The sequence below is a fragment of the Phyllobates terribilis genome, unplaced genomic scaffold (genome assembly GCF_046119375.1).
Source record: "Phyllobates terribilis strain yellow unplaced genomic scaffold, ASM4611937v1 Scaffold_4__5_contigs__length_816908805, whole genome shotgun sequence".
In the NCBI taxonomy this organism is placed as follows: Eukaryota; Metazoa; Chordata; class Amphibia; order Anura; family Dendrobatidae; genus Phyllobates; species Phyllobates terribilis.
The window spans coordinates 759,852,384-759,876,489 of record NW_027362764.1 but is presented as its reverse complement, the minus strand read 5'-3'; the positions used below and the strand labels follow the sequence as shown (position 1 = coordinate 759,876,489).

General features: G+C 34.1%; 1 protein-coding gene across 2 annotated transcripts in view; it reads left to right on the top strand.

The window, feature by feature from the left end:
• OC90 (otoconin 90) overlaps positions 1–24,106 on the top strand; it is a 265,718-nt gene that overhangs the window by 73,566 nt on the left and 168,046 nt on the right. For both annotated transcript variants that reach the window (XM_073679899.1, XM_073679900.1), the window contains exons 14-16: positions 3,737–3,778; positions 4,018–4,050; positions 7,780–7,869. In XM_073679899.1, coding sequence (XP_073536000.1) covers positions 3,737–3,778; positions 4,018–4,050; positions 7,780–7,869 — 165 coding nt within the window. The remainder of the gene's footprint in view (positions 1–3,736; positions 3,779–4,017; positions 4,051–7,779; positions 7,870–24,106) is intronic.

Here is a 24,106-nt window from a genome sequence, read left to right as displayed (position 1 = left end):
CCCCCTCTTTGAGGTGGTGTAGGGGCCGATTTACAGATCACCCCTTAAGCCTACCTCATTGCCCATCCTTCCTGCTGATTCAACAAGCCGGGGACCCAACTTGCCCACCACTCTGACTGGGGATCCAGCTTTCCGATCACCCTGACCGGTTCAGGATACCTTTTCTCCACACCTCTGACAGGCTATGGGTACCTTCCTCCCATACTCCTGACAGACAGGGGGACCCACATTTCTTCTACCTTGCCTGGTTCTGGTTGTGGGGCCTACCTCTCCACCTGTCATTGTTACCTTGGGAGCCATGCTCACTAGGGGGGGAGCTACGACCGGCCGTGCCACAGTCCGTCGTGACACCGGTCGGCGGCACGGGACCACTTTCACTATGATCCCCGGGTTTCTCCCCATCCTTTCTCATCACTTCTGGAGCCGTGCTAGTCATGGGGCAGCTACCACTGATCATGTCACTATCTGACGTGACACTGGTCACCTACATGGGACGACCTGCTTCCTGGTCTCCGTGCCTGCTCCCCTTGACCATAGCACTTGTACTGGCTCATTTTATGGGATCCTTAGCAGCATCACCCCGTGGGGTGAGATTTCCCCTTTACCACAACACACATTTTTATTATGCATCACATTGACATTATTGACAATGGCATTATACGACATATCAGATCTGGGAGGGCTGTCAGGAATGTATCGGGTAACCAACCATCCCAGATCAGTTCCCAATAGCACATTGGTGGGGAGATTCTCTGAAACCCCCACTTCCCTTAACCTTCTCCCTGCACCCCAGTCCAAGAAAACTCGGGCCATCGGTATGGGACGGCGAACACCCCCAAACCCGCTGACAGTCAGGGTCTTCCCAGGAATGAGTTCTTCTGGTAACACGAACTCAGGGCGGATGAGGGTACGTTCTGAGCCAGTGTACTTAAGGCCAACAGTAACAGTGTTGCCCACAGTAACAGGTTGTAAGTTCTCCTAGGCCCTTCCAATCGTCCCACCCACAAAAATAATGGCTTCAGTAGGGCCTTGGGCCTCAGGTGTGGTGTTCATCTTCTGCCTCTCCGGGCAGACAAGGCTGATGTGATCCACTTGCTCACAAATATAACACTTACGGGAGTCAAATGCAGGCAGGCTGTTGGAAGATGAGGCAGGACCCATCAAGGGCCGGCTGGCTGGGGCACTGGAGGTGGTTGTAGGCTTAACCCCTTTCCAGTTTGTGGCGGCTGACTTCTGCACCTCTGGTGTGCGGTTGGCCTCATAGGCATCTGTGATCTTGGCTGCTTTGGCGGCCTCCTTTGGTTCCCAGTCCAGCACAAACTCTCGCACTTCCACTGGGCAAAAACGAAGAAATTGGTCCTTCACCATCAGATCCTCCAGGTCCTCAAAGGTGGTAACTGACAGTCCTCGGACCCACGGCTACAAAAAAATAAGCATATTGTTCCTTAGCTGACCCTGTCACTAAAAATCTGGACCCCATTATTATCGGAAGTATGGAACTTTAGTTCTTCCATATTTCGTGCCAACACGAGCCCGGCTACAGACCTCTGTTCAATTCCCTTTGACGTCCTGGGAATACAAATTTCTCAGCTAGATGTAAATTTATCCCAAGCCTGTGTTAATTGGGTTTGATAGCACCTTTTGGGCTAGCATTTTCTTACAAGGCACTTCTCATGTGTGCGTTAATTTGCATAGATGCCACTGGCCAAGTGTCAGCTCTTCTCTTTTGACAATTACTATAGGGGGGGAGGGAAGAGGGGTCTGGAAGAGAGACTTCTTAATATCTTCTTAATATTTTTCTGACATCCATTGTTTTCTATGGGTGAAATAAACGCTGAAAGAAGTGACTTGACGCAGTTTGCAAAAATGCAGCAGTTTTTCAAATCAATCAGGAAAAAAAAATAATGTGTGTGCATGAGATTTCAGAAATCTCATAGCTTTTGCTGGTACTGTAAAACGCAGCTTTTAATTTGCATAAAAAAGCAGCAAAAAGAAATGCAGCAACAACACAACGTGTGAGCATAGTCTAACTGTGAATTTTTACGATGATATATTATAGCAGTGGTTTAACCCTTTACAGATGTCATTGCCACCATATCCTCCAGAAGACCCCTGTGTCTGCCATGTTTTTACATCTGTGAAGCTCAGCCTTTGGCTGGGCTTCATAGGGGATCAAGAATTTTACTATATACTGCAATATTAGAGCATTGCAGTATAGTCTACAAGCGATCTTTCGTTCAAGTCTCCTAGGGAGGACCAAAAGAAATGAAAAAAAAAAAAAGTACAATATGTTAAAAAATATTCATATATTAAAGTTTGTATCATCTCCCTTTTCCCAAAATGTAAACAAAATGTAAAAAACTAATTATTTTTTTGGACATATTTGAAATCGCTGCGTGTGTAACTGTCTGAGCAGGTAAAAAAATATATAATATTTGTCATAGTCAATAAACTGACAGCATTGCTGATTTTGGTCACTTTGCCTCTCAAAAGAAAAGTTATAAAAAGAGATCAGAAAGAGTCAGGACCCAAAATGGTGATGATAAAATTACATCTTGTTCCGCAAAAAAACAAGACCTCACATGACTAGTGACCAAAAAATAAGAATGATAACGCTGAAAATTCAAAGCGAAGACAGCAGGCCAACTGGGACTCAGGTGTCCCCATAAACCTGGAGCCAACCCTGGGTGTGACATTACTCACATGCTCACGTATACTGGCTGGCCTTTGCTCTTTGTTACTGTATGCTGATAATTCTTTTTAAAAGGCCTCCAAAAAAACCTAAACATAGGTCGTCCTGCTGCCGAACCCTTTAGTGATCAGCTGTAATCGCCAGGAGAAACTAGCAGCAAGTGTTCAATTCCTCTGTAGTGCCCCCATAGGAGAGATGAAGAATTACACAACTCAATTAATTGGCTATCCATGGAATTTATGGAAATGGACATAGAAAGAGGAAGAGGAGAGAGTGAAGAGAAAAATGAAAGAGAAAGATGAGTGAGTGAAGAGAAAAATGAAAGAGAGAAGAGATAAGAGAGAGAGGATAGATAGATCAGAGAGAGAAAAGAGGTGGGAGACGATAGTGAGACGAGAGAGTGAAGAGATGAGAGGAGAGAAGAGAGAAGAGAAAGATGAGAGAAAAAAGAGGGAAGAGGAGAGAGAGAGAGGGAGATCAGAGATAGAGGAAGAAGAGAGAGTGAAAAGAGAGGAGGAGAGAGCAGATAGATAAGAGAGATGATAGAGTGATGAGAGAGGATAGAGAAAGTGAAGAGAGAAGCGAAAGAGGAGAAGAGAGGAAAATGAAGTGGAGAGAGTGATTAAAGGAGAGAGGGAAGAGAGCAAAGATGGAAATAAGATAGGAGAGTTAAGAGATGAAAGTAAGGATAGAGATAAATGAGAGGAGAGAGAGATCAGAGAGAAAAAGACAGAGGAAAGAGAGAAGAGGAAGAGAGACAGGAAAAGAGAGAGGAAGAGAGGCAGGAAAAAAGAGAGAGAGGAAGAGAAAGAACGAGAGAGAAAAAGAAAGAGGAAAGAGAGAAGAGGTGCGTGAAAAGAGAGAGTTGAGAAAGAGAAAGAGAGGAAGAGAATGAGAGAGAGGAAGAGAGAGATTTTGTAGCCAGTCTGAAAGATGAGCATAGTGGACGTCAATAATTGGGGTACTTGAATATGGGTTTTCAAACCCCCGATGATCCCTTTAAATACATCTACAACAGACATGATTGTTTTCCTCTTTCCTCAGGTCCCGGAGACGTCCTGAACAATATAATGACAGCAGCTGACAGTAAGTCTATAATCTGTATTTACAGCAGGATGTGTGTTCACCAGACTGTTACCAATAAAGCTTGTTGATGTTAGCACTCTGGCGGGGAATCACAATACTGCAGGGGATATATTAGTAGATGGACTGCCATGTCAACAAACTTTATTTCTATTAACTGCGAGAACACTTTCAATAACAACCTGTCATTGTATATAATCCTATGGAGATGACTGTACATGACATTTCACATTGTGTTTCAGGCACTTCCAGACCACCCGATGCGATTCCTACAAGTGAGTGCAGAAATCTGTCCTGTCATAGGATTGAGATTGTGTAAAATGGGAAGTATTGTAGCAGGTAGTGAGCCCCCGGCAGCTGGAGGGCGCTCTACCACTGCAACTTCACTAACTTCACATTATTTTACATGATGGCTAGTAAATGAGCCAAGTGGAGCCTAAAGTTCCATTGATTTTAAGGGAGAGAAGTAAAAGTAAATCAGGGCATAAATATTGTTTTCTGACTTCTCTTATTCACCTTCCAAAGTGTTCTGTGCACTGAAGGCTCCTAACAACACAGGAGATAAGTTATCAAAACAGTACACCTTTCTGTGACATCACTTCCTGCTCTGCATCCATTGGTTGGGGCTACAACTCACAGACTTACTGTTTTGTTTTTTTTTACCCCTGGCTTGTACTATATATAATACTGGTAAAAAATGAGTGCTCTCTGCTCCTTCCAGATATTTCTCTCTATTTGTTGGTCCAATTGCTTGAAAGGGTGGCAAAAACTAAGCAGAGGGCTCTCTTTATTATTAGTATTTCGTATAGAGTGCATCAATGTCTTAGTGGGGGGCTTCAGCTAATACTTTCAGAGCTGTAAGTCTGTGAGGAGCAGCTTCAGCCAATAGGTGCAGGGCAGGAAGTATGTGAGGAGCAGCTTCAACCAATAGGTGGAGAGCAGGAAGTATGTGAGGAGCAGCTTCAGCCAATAGGTGCAGAGCAGGAAGTATATGAGGAGCAACTTCAGCCAATACGTGCAGAGCAGGAAGTCTTTGAGGAGCAGCTTCAGCAAATAGCTGCAGAGCAGGAAGTATGTGAGGAGCAGCTTCAGCCAATAAGTGCAGAGCAGGAAGTATGTGAGGAGCAGCTTCAGCTAATAGATGCAGAGCAGGAAGTATGAGAGAAGCACCTTCAGCCAATAGATGCAGAGCAGGATGTCAGTGAGGAGCAGCTTCAGCCATTAGGTGCAGAGCAGGAAGTATGTGAGGAGCAGCTTCAGCCAATAGGTGCAGAGCAGGAAGTATGTGAGGAGCATCTTCAGCGAATAGATGCAGAGCAGGAAGTATGTGAGAAGCAGCTTAAGCCAATAGGTGCAGAGCAGGATGTCAGTGAGGAGTAGCTTCAGCCATTAGGTGCAGAGCAGGAAGTATGTGAGGAGCAGCTTCAGCCAATAGTTGCAGAGCAGGATATATGTGAGGAGCAGCTTCAGCCAAAAGATGCAGAACAGGATGTCATTGAGGAGCAGTTTCAGCCAATAGGTGCACAGCAGGAAGTCTGTGAGGAGCAGCTTCAGCCAATATGTGTAGAAGGAAGTATGTGAGGAGCAGCTTCAGCCAAAAGATGCAGAACAGGATGTCATTGAGGAGCAGTTTCAGCCAGTAGGTGCACAGCAGGAAGTCTGTGAGGAGCGGCTTCAGCCAATAGGTGCAGAGCAGGATATATGTGAGCAGAAGCTTCAGCCAATAGGTGCAGAGCAGGAAATATGTGAGGAGTAGCTTCAGCCAAGAGGTGGAGAGCAGGAAGTATAGTTGTGGCCAAAGGTTTACACACCCTGGCAGAATTTTTCCTTTCTTGGTCTTGTTTCAGAGAATATGAATAACAACAAAAAAACTTTTTCTCCACTCATGGTTATTGGTTGGGTGAAGCCATTTATTGTCAAACTACTGTGTTTTCTCTTTTTAAATCTTAATGACAACCAAAAACATCCAAATGACCCTGATCAAAAGTTCACATACCCCAGTTCTTAATATCGTGTATTGCCCCATCTAACATCAATGACAGCTTGAAATCTTTTGTGGTAGTTGTGGATGAGGTTCTTTATTTTCTCAGATGGTAAAGCTGCCCATTCTTCTTGGCAAAAAGCCTCCAGTTCCTGTAAATTCCTGGGCTGTCTAGCATGAACTGCGCGCTTGAGATCTCCCCAGAGTGGCTCAATGATATTGAGGTCAGGAGACTGAGATGGCCACTCCAGAACCTTCACTTTTGTTCTGCTGTAGCCAATGATAGGTCGACTTGGCCTTGTGTTTTGGATCGTTTTCATGTTGGAACATTCAAGTACGTCCCATGCGCAGCTTCCAGGCTGATGAGTGCAAATTTGCCTCCAGTATTTGCTGATAATGTGCTGCATTCATCTTTCCTTCAACTTTTACCAAGTTTTCTGTGCCTTTGTAGCTCACACATCCCCAAAACTTCAGCAATCCACCTCCGTGCTTTACTGTAGGAATGGTGTTCTTTTCATCATAGGCCTTGTTGACCTCTCTCCAAATGTAACGTTTATGGTTGTGACCAAAAAGTTAAATTTTGATCTCATCACTCCAAATGACCTTGTTCCAGACGTTTTGAGGCTTGTCTCTGTGCTGTTTGGCGTATAGTAGGCGAGATACTTTGTGGCATTTGCGCAGTAATGGCTTTCTTCTGGCGACTCGTCCATGCAGCCCATTTTTCTTCAAGGCCTCCTTATTGTGCATCTTAAAACAGCCACACCTCTAGTTTTCAGAGAGTCTTGAATTTCAACTGGTTATTTGTGGGGTTTTTTTGCATCCCGAACAATTTTCCTGGCAGTTGTGGCCGAAATTTTTGTTGATCTACCTAACAGTGGTTTGGTTTTTACAGAGCCGTGATTTTCCATTTGTTAATCACAGTTTGAACGCTGCTGACTGGCATTATCAATTCCTTGGATATATTTTTGTACTCCTTTCCTGTGTTATACAGTTCAACTACCTTTTCCCGTACATCCGTTGACAATTCTTTTGCTTTCCCTATGACTCACAATCCAGAAACGTCAGTGGCTGGATGAGAGGTGCAAGAGTCTGTCTGGATCCCAGAAACTCACTCAGCTTTTATGCACATGCATTGATTACAAGCAAACAAGTCACAGGTGAGGATGCTACCTTTAGTAGCCATTCAAATCCATTTGTGTCAAATTCTGTGCATGTTATCAGACCAAAATCACCAGGGTATGTGAACTTTTGATCAGGGTCATTTGGATGTTTTTGGTTGTCATTAAGATTTAAAAGAGAAAACACAGTAGTTTGACAATAAATGTCTTCAACCAACAAATAACCATGAGTGGAGAAAAAGTTTTTTTGTTATCATTCATATTCTCTGAAAAAGGCCAAGAAAGCAACATTTTTGCCAGGGTATATAAATTTTTGAGCACAACTGTATGTGAGGAGCAGCTTCAGCCAATAGGTGCAGAGCAAGAAGTATGTGAGGAGCAGCTTCAGCCAATAGGTGCAGAGCATGAAGTATGTGAGGAGCAGCTTCAGCCAATAGATGCAGAGCAGGAAGTATGTGAGGAGCAGTTTCAGCTAATAGGTGCAGAGCAAGAAGTATATGAGGAGCAGCTTCAGCTAATAGGTGCAGAGCTGGAAGTATGTGAGGAGCAGCTTCAGCCAATAGGTGCAGAGCATGAAGTATGTGAGGAGCAGCTTCAGCCAATAGATGCAGAGCAGGAAGTATGTGAGGAGCAGCTTCAGCTAATGGGTGCAGAGCAGGAAGTATGTGAGGAGCAGCTTCAGCTAATGGGTGCAGAGCAGGAAGTATATGAGGAGCAGCTTCAGCTAATAGGTGCAGAGCTGGAAGTATGTGAGGAGCAGTTTCAGCTAATAGGTGCAAACAAGAAGTCTGTTACTTATAAAACTTTACCCATTTTTTATATTCTATTATGTCCGGAGACAGATTTTTTGCGTTGTAATTAATCATAATCTTATACATCCCACTGACATAAGCTTTGATTTATAGAGTCAGGATTCAAGATCGTAGAGGAAAGTACTTTAAGATCAGCGCTTTCACCTCTCTCAGCTGCAACAGAAGGTGAATCTGTGGAACAAGGTGATCAGAAAACTTTCTTTTTCATACATTTCGTTGGTTAATCCAGGTTAAAAAACAAGGCACCGCTAGTGAGGTCCAAAAAAAAAAAGGATTAGATAACAGCAATAAAGTGTTAAAGTCATTGGTGCTTCAGTCATCAGACTGATATATTTGGGCTTCAGTGGCCTCTTTGTCTATAAAGGGTTCTCCATGAAGACACCTGCCTGGATAAAACATTTTATAACTTTATTATATGTTCACAGTACTGTGGTTGATGTTTGTTGTAATACTTTTCAATGTCCATTTAACATGGAGAAACATAAACCACCCATGTTCAGAAAGAATATTAGGACATATAGGCATCATGGGTACACACCATACCATACAACACCCCAGTCAGCGGTCACCTGTTTCTTTTGATCACTACATTATAACAATGTCCCTGAATATACAAATACTATAATGCTGCCCATATGTACAGTAATATAACTACTATAATACTGCCCCCTATGTAAAAGAATATAACTACTATAATACTGCTCCTATGTACAAGAATATAACTACTATAATACTGCCCATATGTACAAGAATATAACTACTATAATACTGCCCCCTATGTACAAGAATATAACTACTATAATACTGCCTCTATGTACAAGAATATAACTACTATAATACTGCCTCTATGTACAAGAATATAACTACTATAATGCTGCCCATGTGTACAGGAATATAACTACTATAATACTGCCCCCTATGTACAAGAATATAACTACTATAATACTGCTCCTATGTACAAGAATATAACTACTATAATACTGCTCCTATGTACAAGAATATAACTACTATAATACTGCCCCCTATGTACAAGAATATAACTACTATAATACTGCCCATATGTACAAGAATATAACTACTATAATGCTGCCCATATGTACAGGAATATAACTACTATAATACTGCCCCCTATGTACAAGAATATAACTACTATAATACTGCTCCTATGTACAAGAATATAACTACTATAATACTGCCTCCTATGTACAAGAATATAACTACTATAATACTGCTCCTATGTACAAGAATATAACTACTATAATACTGCCTCCTATGTACAAGAATATAACTACTATAATACTGCCCCTATGTACAAGAATATAACTACTATAATAATGCTCCCTATGTACAAGAATATAACTACTATAATACTGCCCCTATGTACAAGAATATAACTACTATAATACTGCTCCAATATACAAGAATATAACTACTATAATACTGCCCCTATGTACAAGAATATCACTACTATAATACTGCCCCTATGTACAGGAATATAACTACTATAATACTGCTCTCTATATACAAGAATATAACTACTATAATACTGCTGCTATGTACAAGAATATAACTACTATAATACTGATTCTATGTACAAGAATATAACTACTATAATACTGCTTCTATGTACAAGAATATAACTACTATAATACTGCCCCTAAGTACAAGAATATAACTGCTATAATACTGCTCGTATGTGCAAGAATATAACTGCTATAATACTTCTCCTATGTACAAGAATATAACTACTATAATACTGCTCCCTATATACAAGAATATAACTACTATAATACTACTTCTTTTTACAAGAATATAACTACTATAATACTGCCCCTATGTACAAGAATATAACTACTATAATACTGCTCTCTACGTACAAGAATATAACTACTATAATACTGCTCCCTATATACAAGAATATACCTACTATAATACTGCTCCTATGTACAAGAATATAACTACTATAATACTGCTCCCTATATAAAAGAATATAACTACTATAATACTGCTGCTATGTACAAGAATATAACCACTATAATACTGCTCGTACAAGAATATAAGAACTATAATACTGCCCCTATATACAAGAATATAACTACTATAATACTGCTCTCTACGAACAAGAATATAACTACTATAATATTGCTCCCTATGTACAAGAATATAACTACTATAATACTGCTCCCTATATACAAGAATATAACTACTATAATACGGCTGCTATGTACAAGAATATAACTACTATAATACTGCTCGCACGTACAAGAATATAAGTACTATAATACTGCCCCTATATACAAGAATATAACTACTATAATACTGCTCTCTACATACAAGAATATAAGTACTATAATACTGCCCCTATATACAAGAATATAACTACTATAATACTGCTCTCTACATACAAGAATATAACTACTATAATATTGCTCCCTATGTACAAGAATATAACTACTATAATACTGCCCCCTATGTACAAGAATATAACTACCATAATACTGCTCCTATGTACAAGAATATAACTACTATAATACTGCCCCTATGTACAAGAATATAACTACTATAATACTGCTCCTATATAGAAGAATATAACTACTATAATACTGCCCCTATATACAAGAATATAACTACTATAATACTGCTATGTACAAGAATATAACTACTATAATACTGCTCCATATATACAAGAATATAACTACTATAATACTGCTCCTATGTACAAGAATATAACTACTATAATACTGCACCTATGTACAAGAATATAACTACTATAATACTGCTCCTATATAGAAGAATATAACTACTATAATACTGCTCCTATGTACAAGAATATAAATACTATAATACTGCTCCTATATAGAAGAATATAACTACTATAATACTGCCCCTATGTACAAGAATATAGCTACTATAATATTGCTCCATATATACAAGAATAGAACTACTATAATACTGACCCTATGTACAAGAATATAACTACTATAATACTGCTCCTATATAGAAGAATATAACTACTATTATACTGCTTCTATGTACAAGAATATAGATACTATAATACTGCCCCTATGTACAAGAATATAACTACTATAATACTGCTCCCTATATATAAGAATATAACTACTATAATACTGCTGCTATGTACAAGAATATAACTACTATAATACTGCCCCTATGTACAAGAATATAACTACTATAATACTGCTTCTATGTACAAGAATATAACTACTATAATACTGCCCCTAAGTACAAGAATATAACTACTATAATACTGCTTCTATGTACAAGAATATAACTACTATAATACTGCCCCTATGTACAAGAATATAACTACTGTAATACTGCTCCCTATATAGAAGAATATAACTACTATAATACTGCTCCTATGTACAAGAATATAATTACTATAATACTGCTCCCTATATACAAGAATGTAACTACTATAATACTGCTGCTATGTACAAGAATATAACTACTATAATACTGCTCGTATGTGCAAGAATATAACTACTATAATACTTCTTCTATGTACAAGAATATAACTACTATAATACTGCTCCCTATATACAAGAATATAACTACTATAATACTGCCCCTATGTACAAGAATATAACTACTATAATACTGCTTCTATGCACAAGAATATAACTACTATAATACTGCCCCTATGTACAAGAATATAACTACTATAATACTGCTTGTACGTACAAGAATATAACTACTATAATACTGCCCCTATATACAAGAATATAACTACTTTAATACTGCTCTCTACGTACAGGAATATAACTACTATAATATTGATCCCTATGTACAAGAATATAACTACTATAATACTGCCCCCTATGTACAAGAATATAACTACTATAATACTGCTACTATGTACAAGAATATAAGTACTATAATACTGCCCCTATGTACAAGAATATAACTACTATAATACTGCTCCTATATAGAAGAATATAACTACTATAATACTGCCCCTATATACATGAATATAACTACTATAATACTGCTATGTACAAGAATATAACTACTATAATACTGCTCCATATATACAAGAATATAACTCCTATAATACTGCTCCTATGTACAAGAATATAATTACTATAATACTGCACCTATGTACAAGAATATAACTACTATAATACTGCCCCTATGTACAAGAATATAACTACTATAATACTGCTCCTATATAGAAGAATATAACTACTATAATACTGCCCCTATGTACAAGAATATAACTACTATAATACTGCTCCTATATAGAAGAATATAACTACTATAATACTGCCCCTATGTACAAGAATATAACTAATATAATACTGCTATGTACACGAATAAAACTACTATAATACTGCTCCATATATACAAGAATATAACTACTATAATACTGCCCCTATGTACAAGAATATAACGACTATAATACTGCTCCTATATAGAAGAATATAACTACTATAATACTGCGCCTATGTACAAGAATATAACTACTATAATACCGCTCCTATATAGAAGATAACTACTATAATACTGCCCCTATGTACAAGAATATAACTACTATAATACTGCTCCTATGTACAAGAATATAACTACTATAATACTGCTCCATATATACAAGAATATAACTACTATAATACTGCCCCTATGTATAAGAATATAACTACTATAATACTGCTCCTATGTACAAGAATATAACTACTATAATACTGCTCTCTACGTACAAGAATATAACTACTATAATATTGCTCCCTATCTACAAGAATATAACTACTATAATACTGCCCCCTATGTACAAGAATATAACTACTATAATACTGCTCCTACATACAAGAATATAACTACTATAATACTGCCCCTATGTACAAGAATATAACTACTATAATACTGCTCCTACGTACAAGAATATAACTACTATAATACTGCCCCCATGTACAAGAATATAACTACTATAATACTGCTCCTATGTACAAGAATATAACTACTATAATATTGCCCCCTATATACAAGAATATAACTACTATAATACTGCCCCTATGTACAAGAATATAACTACTATAATACTGCCCCTATGTACAGGAATATAACTACTATAATACTGCCCCCTATGTACAAGAATATAGCTACTATAATACTGCTGCTATGTACAAGAATATAACTACTATAATACTGCCCCTATGTACAAGAATATAACTACTATAATACTGATTCTATGTACAAGAATATAACTACTATAATACTGCCCCTAAGTACAAGAATATAACTGCTATAATACTGCTCGTATGTGCAAGAATATAACTACTATAATACTTCTCCTATGTACAAGAATATAACTACTATAATACTGCTCCCTATATACAAGAAAATAACGACTATAATACTGCCCCTATGTACAAGAATATAAGTAGTATAATACTACTTCTATGTACAAAAATATAACTACTATAATACTGCCCCTATGTACAAGAATATAACTACTATAATACTGCTCTCTACGTACAAGAATATAACTACTATAATACTGCTCCCTATATACAAGAATATAACTAATATAATACTGCTCCTATGTACAAGAATATAACTACTAAAATACTGCTCCCTATATACAAGAATATAACTACTATAATACTGCTCCCTATATACAAGAATATAACTACTATAATACTGCTCGTACGTACAAGAATATAACAACTATAATACTGCCCCCTATGTACAAGAATATAACTACTATAATACTGCTCCTATGTACAAGAATATAACTACTATAATACTGCTGCTATGTACAAGAATATAGCTACTATAATACTGCCCCTATTTACAAGAATATAACTACTAAAATACTGCTCTCTACGTACAAGGATATAACTACTATAATATTGCTCCCTATGTACAAGAATATAACTACTATAATACTGCCCCCTATGTACAAGAATATAACTACTATAATACTGCCCCTATGTACAAGAATATAACTACTATAATACTGCTCCTATATAGAAGAATATAACTACTATAATACTGCACCTATATACAAGAATATAACTACTATAATACTGCTATGTACAAGAATATAACTACTATAATACTGCTCCATATATACAAGAATATAACTACTACAATACTGCTCTTATGTACAAGAATATAACTACTATAATACTGCACCTATGTACAAGAATATAACTACTATAATACTGCTCCTATATAGAAGAATATAACTACTATAATACTGCCCCTATGTACAAGAATATAACTACTATAATACTGCTCCTATATAGAAGAATATGACTACTATAATACTACCCCTATGTACAAGAATATAACTACTATAATACTGCTATGTACAAGAATATAACTACTATAATACTGCTCCTATATAGAAAAATAGAACTACTATAATACTGCTTCTATGTACAAGAATATAGATACTATAATACTGCCCCTATGTACAAGAATATAACTACTATAATACTGCTCCCTATATACAATATAACTACTATAATACTGCTGCTATGTACAAGAATATAACTACTATAATACTGCCCCTATGTACAAGAATATAACTACTATAATACTGCTTCTATGTACAAGAATATAACTACTATAATACTGCCCCTAAGTACAAGAATATAACTACTATAATACTGCTTCTATGTACAAGAATATAACTACTATAATACTGCCCCTATGTACAAGAATATAATTACTATAATACTGCTCCTATATAGAAGAATATAACTACTATAATACTACCCCTATATACAAGAATATAACTACTATAATACTGCTATGTACAAGAATATAACTACAATAATACTGCTCCCTATATACAAGAATATAACTACTATAATACTTCTGCTATGTACAAGAATATAACTACTATAATACTGCTCGTACGTACAAGAATATAACTACTATAATACTGCCCCTATATACAAGAATATAACTACTATAATACTGCTCTCTACGTACAAGAATATAACTACTATAATACTGCCCCTATGTACAAGAATATAACTAATATATTACTGCTCCTATATAGAAGAATATAACTACTATAATACTGCCCCTATATACAAGAATATAACTACTATAATAATGCTATGTACAAGAATATAACTACTATAATACTGCTCCATATATACAAGAATATAACTACTATAATAATGCTATGTACAAGAATATAACTACTATAATACTGCTCCATATATACAAGAATATAACTACTATAATACTACTCTTATGTACAAGAATATAACTACTATAATACTGCACCTATGTACAAGAATATAACTACTATAATACTGCCCCTATGTACAAGAATATAACTACTATAATACTGCTCCAATATAGAAGAATATAACTACTATAATACTGCCCCTATGTACAAGAATATAACTACTATAATACTGTCCCTATGTACAAGAATATAACTACTGTAATACTGCTATGTACAAGAATACTGTATAACTACTATAATACTGCTCCATATATACAAGAATATAACTACTATAATACTGCTCCCTATATACAAGAATGTAACTACTATAATACTGCTGCTATGTACAAGAATATAACTACTATAACACTGCTCGTATGTGCAAGAATATAACTACTATAATACTTCTTCTATGTACAAGAATATAACTACTGTAATACTGCTCCCTATATACAAGAATATAACTACTATAATACTGCCCCTATGTACAAGAATATAACTACTATAATACTGCTTCTATGTACAAGAATATAACTACTATAATACTGCCCCAATGTACAAGAATATAACTACTATAATACTGCTCGTAGGTACAAGAGTATAACTACTATAATATTGCTCCCTATGTACAAGAATATAACTACTATAATACTGCCCCCTATGTACAAGAATATAACTACTATAATACTGCTCCTATGTACAAGGATATAACTACTATAATACTGCCCCTATGTACAAGAATATAACTACTATAATACTACTCCTATATAGAAGAATATAACTAATATAATACTGCCCCTATGTACAAGAATATAACTACTATAATAATGCTTCTATGTACAAGAATATAACTACTATAATACTGCCCCTAAGTACAAGAATATAACTACTATAATACTGCTTCTATGTACAAGAGTATAACTACTATAATATTGCCCCTATGTACAAGAATATAACTACTATAATACTGCTCCCTATATAGAAGAATATAACTACTATAATATTGCTCCTATGTACAAGAATATAACTACTATAATACTGCCCCCTATGCACAAGAATATAACTACTATAATACTGCTTCTATGTACAAGAATATAACTACTATAATACTGCTCCCTATATACAAGAATATAACTACTATAATACTGCTGCTATGTACAAGAATATAACTACTATAATACTGCCCCTATGTACAAGAATATAACTACTATAATACTGCTTCTATGTACAAGAATATAACTACTATAATATTGCCCCTAAGTACAAGAATATAACTATAATAATACTGCTTCTATGTACAAGAATATAACTACTATAATACTGCCCCTATGTACAAGAATATAACTACTATAATACTGCTCCCTATATAGAAGAATATAACTACTATAATATTGCTCCTATGTACAAGAATATAACTACTGTAATACTGCTCCCTATATACAAGAATATAACTACTATAATACTGCCCCTATGTACAAGAATATAACTACTATAATACTGCTTCTATGTACAAGAATATAACTACTATAATACTGCCCCTATGTACAAGAATATAACTACTATAATACTGCTCGTACGTACAAGAATATAACTATTATAATACTGCCCCTATATACAAGAATATAACTACTTTAATACTGCTCTCTACGTACAAGAATATAACTACTATAATATTGCTCCCTATGTACAAGAATATAACTACTATAATACTGCCCCCTATGTACAAGAATATAACTACTATAATACTGCTCCTATGTACAAGAATATAACTACTATAATACTGCCCCTATGTACAAGAATATAACTACTATAATACTGCTATTTACAAGAATATAACTACTATAATACTTCTCCATATATACAAGAATATAACTACTATAATACTGCCCCTATGTACAAGAATATAACTACTATAATACTGCTCCTATATAGAAGAATATAACTACTATAATACAGCCCCTATGTACAAGAATATAACTACTATAATACTGCTCCTATATAGAAGAATATAACTACTATAATACTGCCCCTATGTACAAGAATAAAACTACTATAATACTGCTCCATATATACAAGAATATAACTACTATAATACTGTCCCTTTGTACAAGAATATAACGACTGTAATACTGCTCCTATATAGAAGAATATAACTACTATAATACTGCCCCTATGTACAAGAATATAACTACTATAATACTGCTACTATATAGAAGAATATAACTACTATAATACTGCCCCTATGTACAAGAATATAACTGCTATAATACTGCTCCTATGTACAAGAATATAACTACTATAATACTGCTCTCTACGTACAAGAATATAACTACTATAATATTGCTCCCTATGTACAAGAATATAACTACTATAATACTGCCCCTATGTACAAGAATATAACTACTATAAAACTGCTCCTACGTACAAGAATATAACTACTATAATACTGCACCTATGTACAAGAATATAACTACTATAATACTGCCCCTATGTACAAGAATATAACTACTATAATACTGCTCCTATATAGAAGAATATAACTACTATAATACAGCCCCTATGTACAAGAATATAACTACTATAATACTGCTCCTATATAGAAGAATATAACTACTATAATACTGCCCCTATGTACAAGAATAAAACTACTATAATACTGCTCCATATATACAAGAATATAACTACTATAATACTGCCCCTATGTACAAGAATATAACGACTGTAATACTGCTCCTATATAGAAGAATATAACTACTATAATACTGCCCCTATGTACAAGAATATAACTACTATAATACTGCTACTTTATAGAAGAATATAACTACTATAATACTGCCCCTATGTACAAGAATATAACTGCTATAATACTGCTCCTATGTACAAGAATATAACTACTATAATACTGCTCCATATACACAAGAATATAACTATTATAATACTGCCCCTATGTATAAGAATATAACTACTATAATACTGCTCCTATGTACAAGAATATAACTACTATAATACTGCTCTCTACGTACAAGAATATAACTACTATAATATTGCTCCCTATGTACAAGAATATAACTACTATAATACTGCCCCCTATGTAAAAGAATATAACTACTATAATACTGCTCCTACGTACAAGAATATAACTACTATAATACTGCCCCTATGTACAAGAATATAACTACTATAATACTGCTCCTACGTACAAGAATATAACTACTATAATACTGCCCCCATGTACAAGAATATAACTACTATAATACTGCTCCCTATATACAAGAATATAACTACTATAATACTGCCCCTATGTACAAAAATATAACTACTGTAATACTGCTCCTGCGTACAAGAATATAACTACTATAATACTGCCCCTATGTACAAGAATATAACTACTATAATACTGCTCCTATGTACAAGAATATAACTACTATAATATTGCCCCTTATATACAAGAATATAACTACTATAATACTGCCCCTATGTACAAGAATATAACTACTATAATACTGCCCCTATGTACAGGAATATAACTACTATAATACTGTCCCCTATGTACAAGAATATAGCTACTATAATGCTGCCCCTATGTACAAGAATATAACTACTATAATACTGCTCCTATGCACAAGAATATAACTACTATAATACTGCTCCTATATACAAGAATATAACTACTATGATACTGCCCCTATGTACAAGAATATAACTACTATAATACTGCTCCTATATACAAGAATATAACTACTATAATACTGCCCCTATGTACAAGAATATAACTACTATAATAATGTGCCTATGTACAAGAATATAAATACTATAATACTGCTCTCTACGTACAAGAATATAACTACTATAATATTGCTCCCTATGTACAAGAATATAACTACTATAATACTGCTATGTACAAGAATATAACTACTATAATACTGCTCCTATGCACAAGAATATAACTACTATAATACTGCTCCATATATACAAGAATATAACTACTATAATACTGCCCCTATGTACAAGAATATAACTACTATAATACTGCTCCTATATAGAAGAATATAACTACTATAATACTGCCCCTATGTACAAGAATATAACTACTATAATACTGCTACTATATAGAAGAATATAACTACTATAATACTGCCCCTATGTACAAGAATATAACTGCTATAATACTGCTCCTATGTACAGGAATATAACTACTATAATACTGCTCCATATATACAAGAATACAACTACTATAATACTGCCCCTATGTATAAGAATATAACTACTATAATACTGCTTCTATGTACAAGAATATAACTACTATAATACTGCTCTCTACGTACAAGAATATAACTACTATAATATTGCTCCCTATGTACAAGAATATAACTACTATAATACTGCCCCTATGTACAAGAATATAACTACTATAATACTGCTCCTACGTACAAGAATATAACTACTATAATACTGCACCTATGTACAAGAATATAACTACTATAATACTGCCCCTATGTACAAGAATATAACTACTATAATACTGCTCCTATATACAAGAATATAACTACTATAATACAGCCCCTATGTACAAGAATATAACTACTATAATACTGCTCCTATATAGAAGAATATAACTACTATAATACTGCCCCTATGTACAAGAATAAAACTACTATAATACTGCTCCATATATACAAGAATATAACTACTATAATACTGCCCCTATGTACAAGAATATAACGACTGTAATACTGCTCCTATATAGAAGAATATAACTACTATAATACTGCCACTATGTACAAGAATATAACTACTATAATACTGCTACTTTATAGAAGAATATAACTACTATAATACTGCCCCTATGTACAAGAATATAACTGCTATAATACTGCTCCTATGTACAAGAATATAACTACTATAATACTGCTCCATATATACAAGAATATAACTATTATAATACTGCCCCTATGTATAAGAATATAACTACTATAATACTGCTCCTATGTACAAGAATATAACTACTATAATACTGCTCTCTACGTACAAGAATATAACTACTATAATATTGCTCCCTATGTACAAGAATATAACTACTATAATACTGCCCCCTATGTAAAAGAATATAACTACTATAATACTGCTCCTACGTACAAGAATATAACTACTATAATACTGCCCCTATGTACAAGAATATAACTACTATAATACTGCTCCTACGTACAAGAATATAACTACTATAATACTGCCCCCATGTACAAGAATATAACTACTATAATACTGCTCCCTATGTACAAGAATATAACTACTATAATACTGCCCCCTATGTACAAAAATATAACTACTGTAATACTGCTCCTGTGTACAAGAATATAACTACTATAATACTGCCCCTATGTACAAGAATATAACTACTATAATACTGCTCCTATGTACAAGAATATAACTACTATAATATTGCCCCTTATATACAAGAATATAACTACTATAATACTGCCCCTATGTACAAGAATATAACTACTATAATACTGCCCCTATGTACAGGAATATAAGTACCATAATACTGTCCCCTATGTACAAGAATATAGCTACTATAATGCTGCCCCTATGTACAAGAATATAACTACTACAATACTGCTCCTATATACAAGAATATAACTACTATAATACTGCCCCTATGTACAAGAATATAACTACTATAATAATGTGCCTATGTACAAGAATATAACTACTGTAATACTGCTCTCTACGTACAAGAATATAACTACTATAATATTGCTCCCTATGTACAAGAATATAACTACTATAATACTGCTATGTACAAGAATATAACTAGTATAATACTGCTCCTATGCACAAGAATATAACTACTATAATACTGCTCCATATATACAAGAATATAACTACTATAATACTGCCCCTATGTACAAGAATATAACTACTATAATACTGCGCCTCTAAAGAAGAATATAACTATTATAATACTGCCCCTATGTACAAGAATATAACTACTATAATACTGCTCCTATATAGAAGCATATAACTACTATAATACTGCCCCTATGTACAAGAATATAACTACTATAATACTGCTATGTACAAGAATATAACTACTATAATACTGCTCCATATATACAAGAATATAACTACTATAATACTGCCCCTATGTGCAAGAATATAACTACTATAATACTGCTCCTATGTACAAGAATATAACTACTATAATACTGCTCCCTATATACAAGAATATAACTACTATAATACTACCCCTATATACAAAAATATAACTACTATAATACTGCTCCCTATATACAAGAATATAACTACTATAATACTGCCCCTATGTACAAGAATATAACTACTATAATACTGCCCCTATATAGAAGAGTAGAACTACTATAATACTGCTTCTATGAACTAGAATATAGATACTATAATACTGCTCCTATGTACAAGAATATAACTACTGTAATACTGTTCTCTACGTACAAGAATATAACTACTATAATATTGCTCCCTATGTACAAGAATATAACTACTATAATACTGCACCCTATGTACAAGAATATAACTACTATAATACTGCTCCCTATATACAAGAATATAACTACTATAACACTGCCCCTATGTACAAGAATATAACTACTATAATACTGCTCCTATGTACAAGAATATAACTACTATAATACTGCCCCTATATAGAAGAGTAGAACTACTATAATACTGCTTCTATGTACAAGAATATAGATACTATAATACTGCCCCTATGTACAAGAATATAACTACTATAATACTGCTCCCTATATACAAGAATATAACTACTATAATACTGCTGCTATGTACAAGAATATAACTACTATAATACTGCTCATATGTGCAAGAATATAACTACTATAATACTGCTTCTATGTACAAGAATATAACTACTATAATACTGCTTCTATGTACAAGAATCTAACTACTATAATACTGCCTCTATGTACAAGAATATAACTACTATAATACTGCTCGTACGTACAAGAATATTACTACTATAATACTGCCCCTATATACAAGAATATAACTACTTTAATACTGCTCTCTACGTACAAGAATATAACTACTATAATATTGCTCCCTACGTACAAGAATATAACTACTATAATATTGCTCCCTATGTACAAGAATATAACTACTATAATACTGCCCCCTATGTACAAGAATATAACTACTATAATACTGCCACTATGTACAAGAATATAACTACTATAATACTGCTCCTATATAGAAGAATATAACTACTATAATACTGCCCCTATGTACAAGAATATAACTACTATAATACTGCTATGTACAAGAATATAACTACTATAATACTGATCCATATATACAAGAATATAACTACTATAATACTGCTCCTATGTACAAGAATATAACTACTATAATACTGCACCTATGTACAAGAATATAACTACTATAATACTGCCACTATGTACAAGAATATAACTACTATAATACTGCTCCTATATAGAAGAATATAACTACTATAATACTGCCCCGATGTACAAGAATATAACTACTATAATACTGCTATGTACAAGAATATAACTACTATAATACTGCTCCATATATACAAGAACATAACTACTATAATACTGCTCCTATGTACAAGAATATAAATACTTTAATACTGCTCTCTACGTACAAGAATATATCTAATATAATATTGCTCCCTATGTACAAGAATATAACTACTATAATACTGCCCCCTATGTACAAGAATATAACTACTATAATACTGCTCCTATGTACAAGAATATAACTACTATAATACTGCCCCTATGTACAAGAATATAACTAATATAATACTGCTCCTATATAGAAGAATATAACTACTATAATACTGCCCCTATGTACAAGAATATAACTACTATAATACTGCTCCTATATAGAAGAATATAACTACTATAATACTGCCCCTATGTACAAGAATATAACGACTATAATACTGCTCCTAAATAGAAGAATATAACTACTATAATACTGCCCCTATGTACAAGAATATAACTACTATAATACTGCTACTATATAGAAGAATATAACTACTATAATACTGCCCCTATGTACAAGAATATAACTGCTATAATACTGCTCCTATGTACAAGAATATAACTACTATAATACTGCCCCTATGTACACGAATATAAATACTATAATATTGCTCCCCATGTACAAGAATATAACTACTATAATACTGCTATGTACAAGAATATAACTACTATAATACTGCTCCATATATACAAGAATATAACTACTATAATACTGCCCCTATGTACAAGAATATAACTACTATAATACTGCTCCTATAAAGAAGAATATAACTATTATAATACTGCCCCTATGTACAAGAATATAACTACTATAATACTGCTCCTATATAGAAGAATATAACTACTATAATACTGCCCCTATGTACAAGAATATAACTACTATAATACTGCTATGTACAAGAATATAACTACTATAATACTGCTCCATATATACAAGAATATAACTACTATAATACTGCCCCTATGTGCAAGAATATAACTACTATAATACTGCTCCTATGTACAAGAATATAACTACTATAATACTGCTCTCTACGTACAAGTATATAACTACTATAATATTGCTCCCTATGTACAAAAATATAACTACTATAATACTGCCCCCTATGTACAAGAATATAACTACTATAATACTGCTCCCTATATACAAGAATATAACTACTATAATACTGCCCCTATGTACAAGAATATAACTACTATAATACTGCCACCTATGTACAAGAATATAACTACTATAATACTGCTCCCTATATACAAGAATATAACTACTATAATACTGCTCCCTATATACAAGAATATAACTACTATAATACTGCCCCTATGTACAAGAATATAATTACTATAATACTGCTCCTATGTACAAGAATATAACTACTATAATACTGCTCCTATGTACAAGAATATAACTACTATAATACTGCCCTATGTACAAGAATATAACTACTATAATACTGCTCCTATGTACAAGAATATAACTACTATAATACTGCCCCTATGTACAAGAATATAACTACTATAATTCTGCCTCCTATGTACAAGAATATAACTACTATAATACTGCTCCTATGAACAAGAATATAACTACTATAATACTGCCCCTATGTACAAGAATATAACTACTATAATGATTCTCCTATGT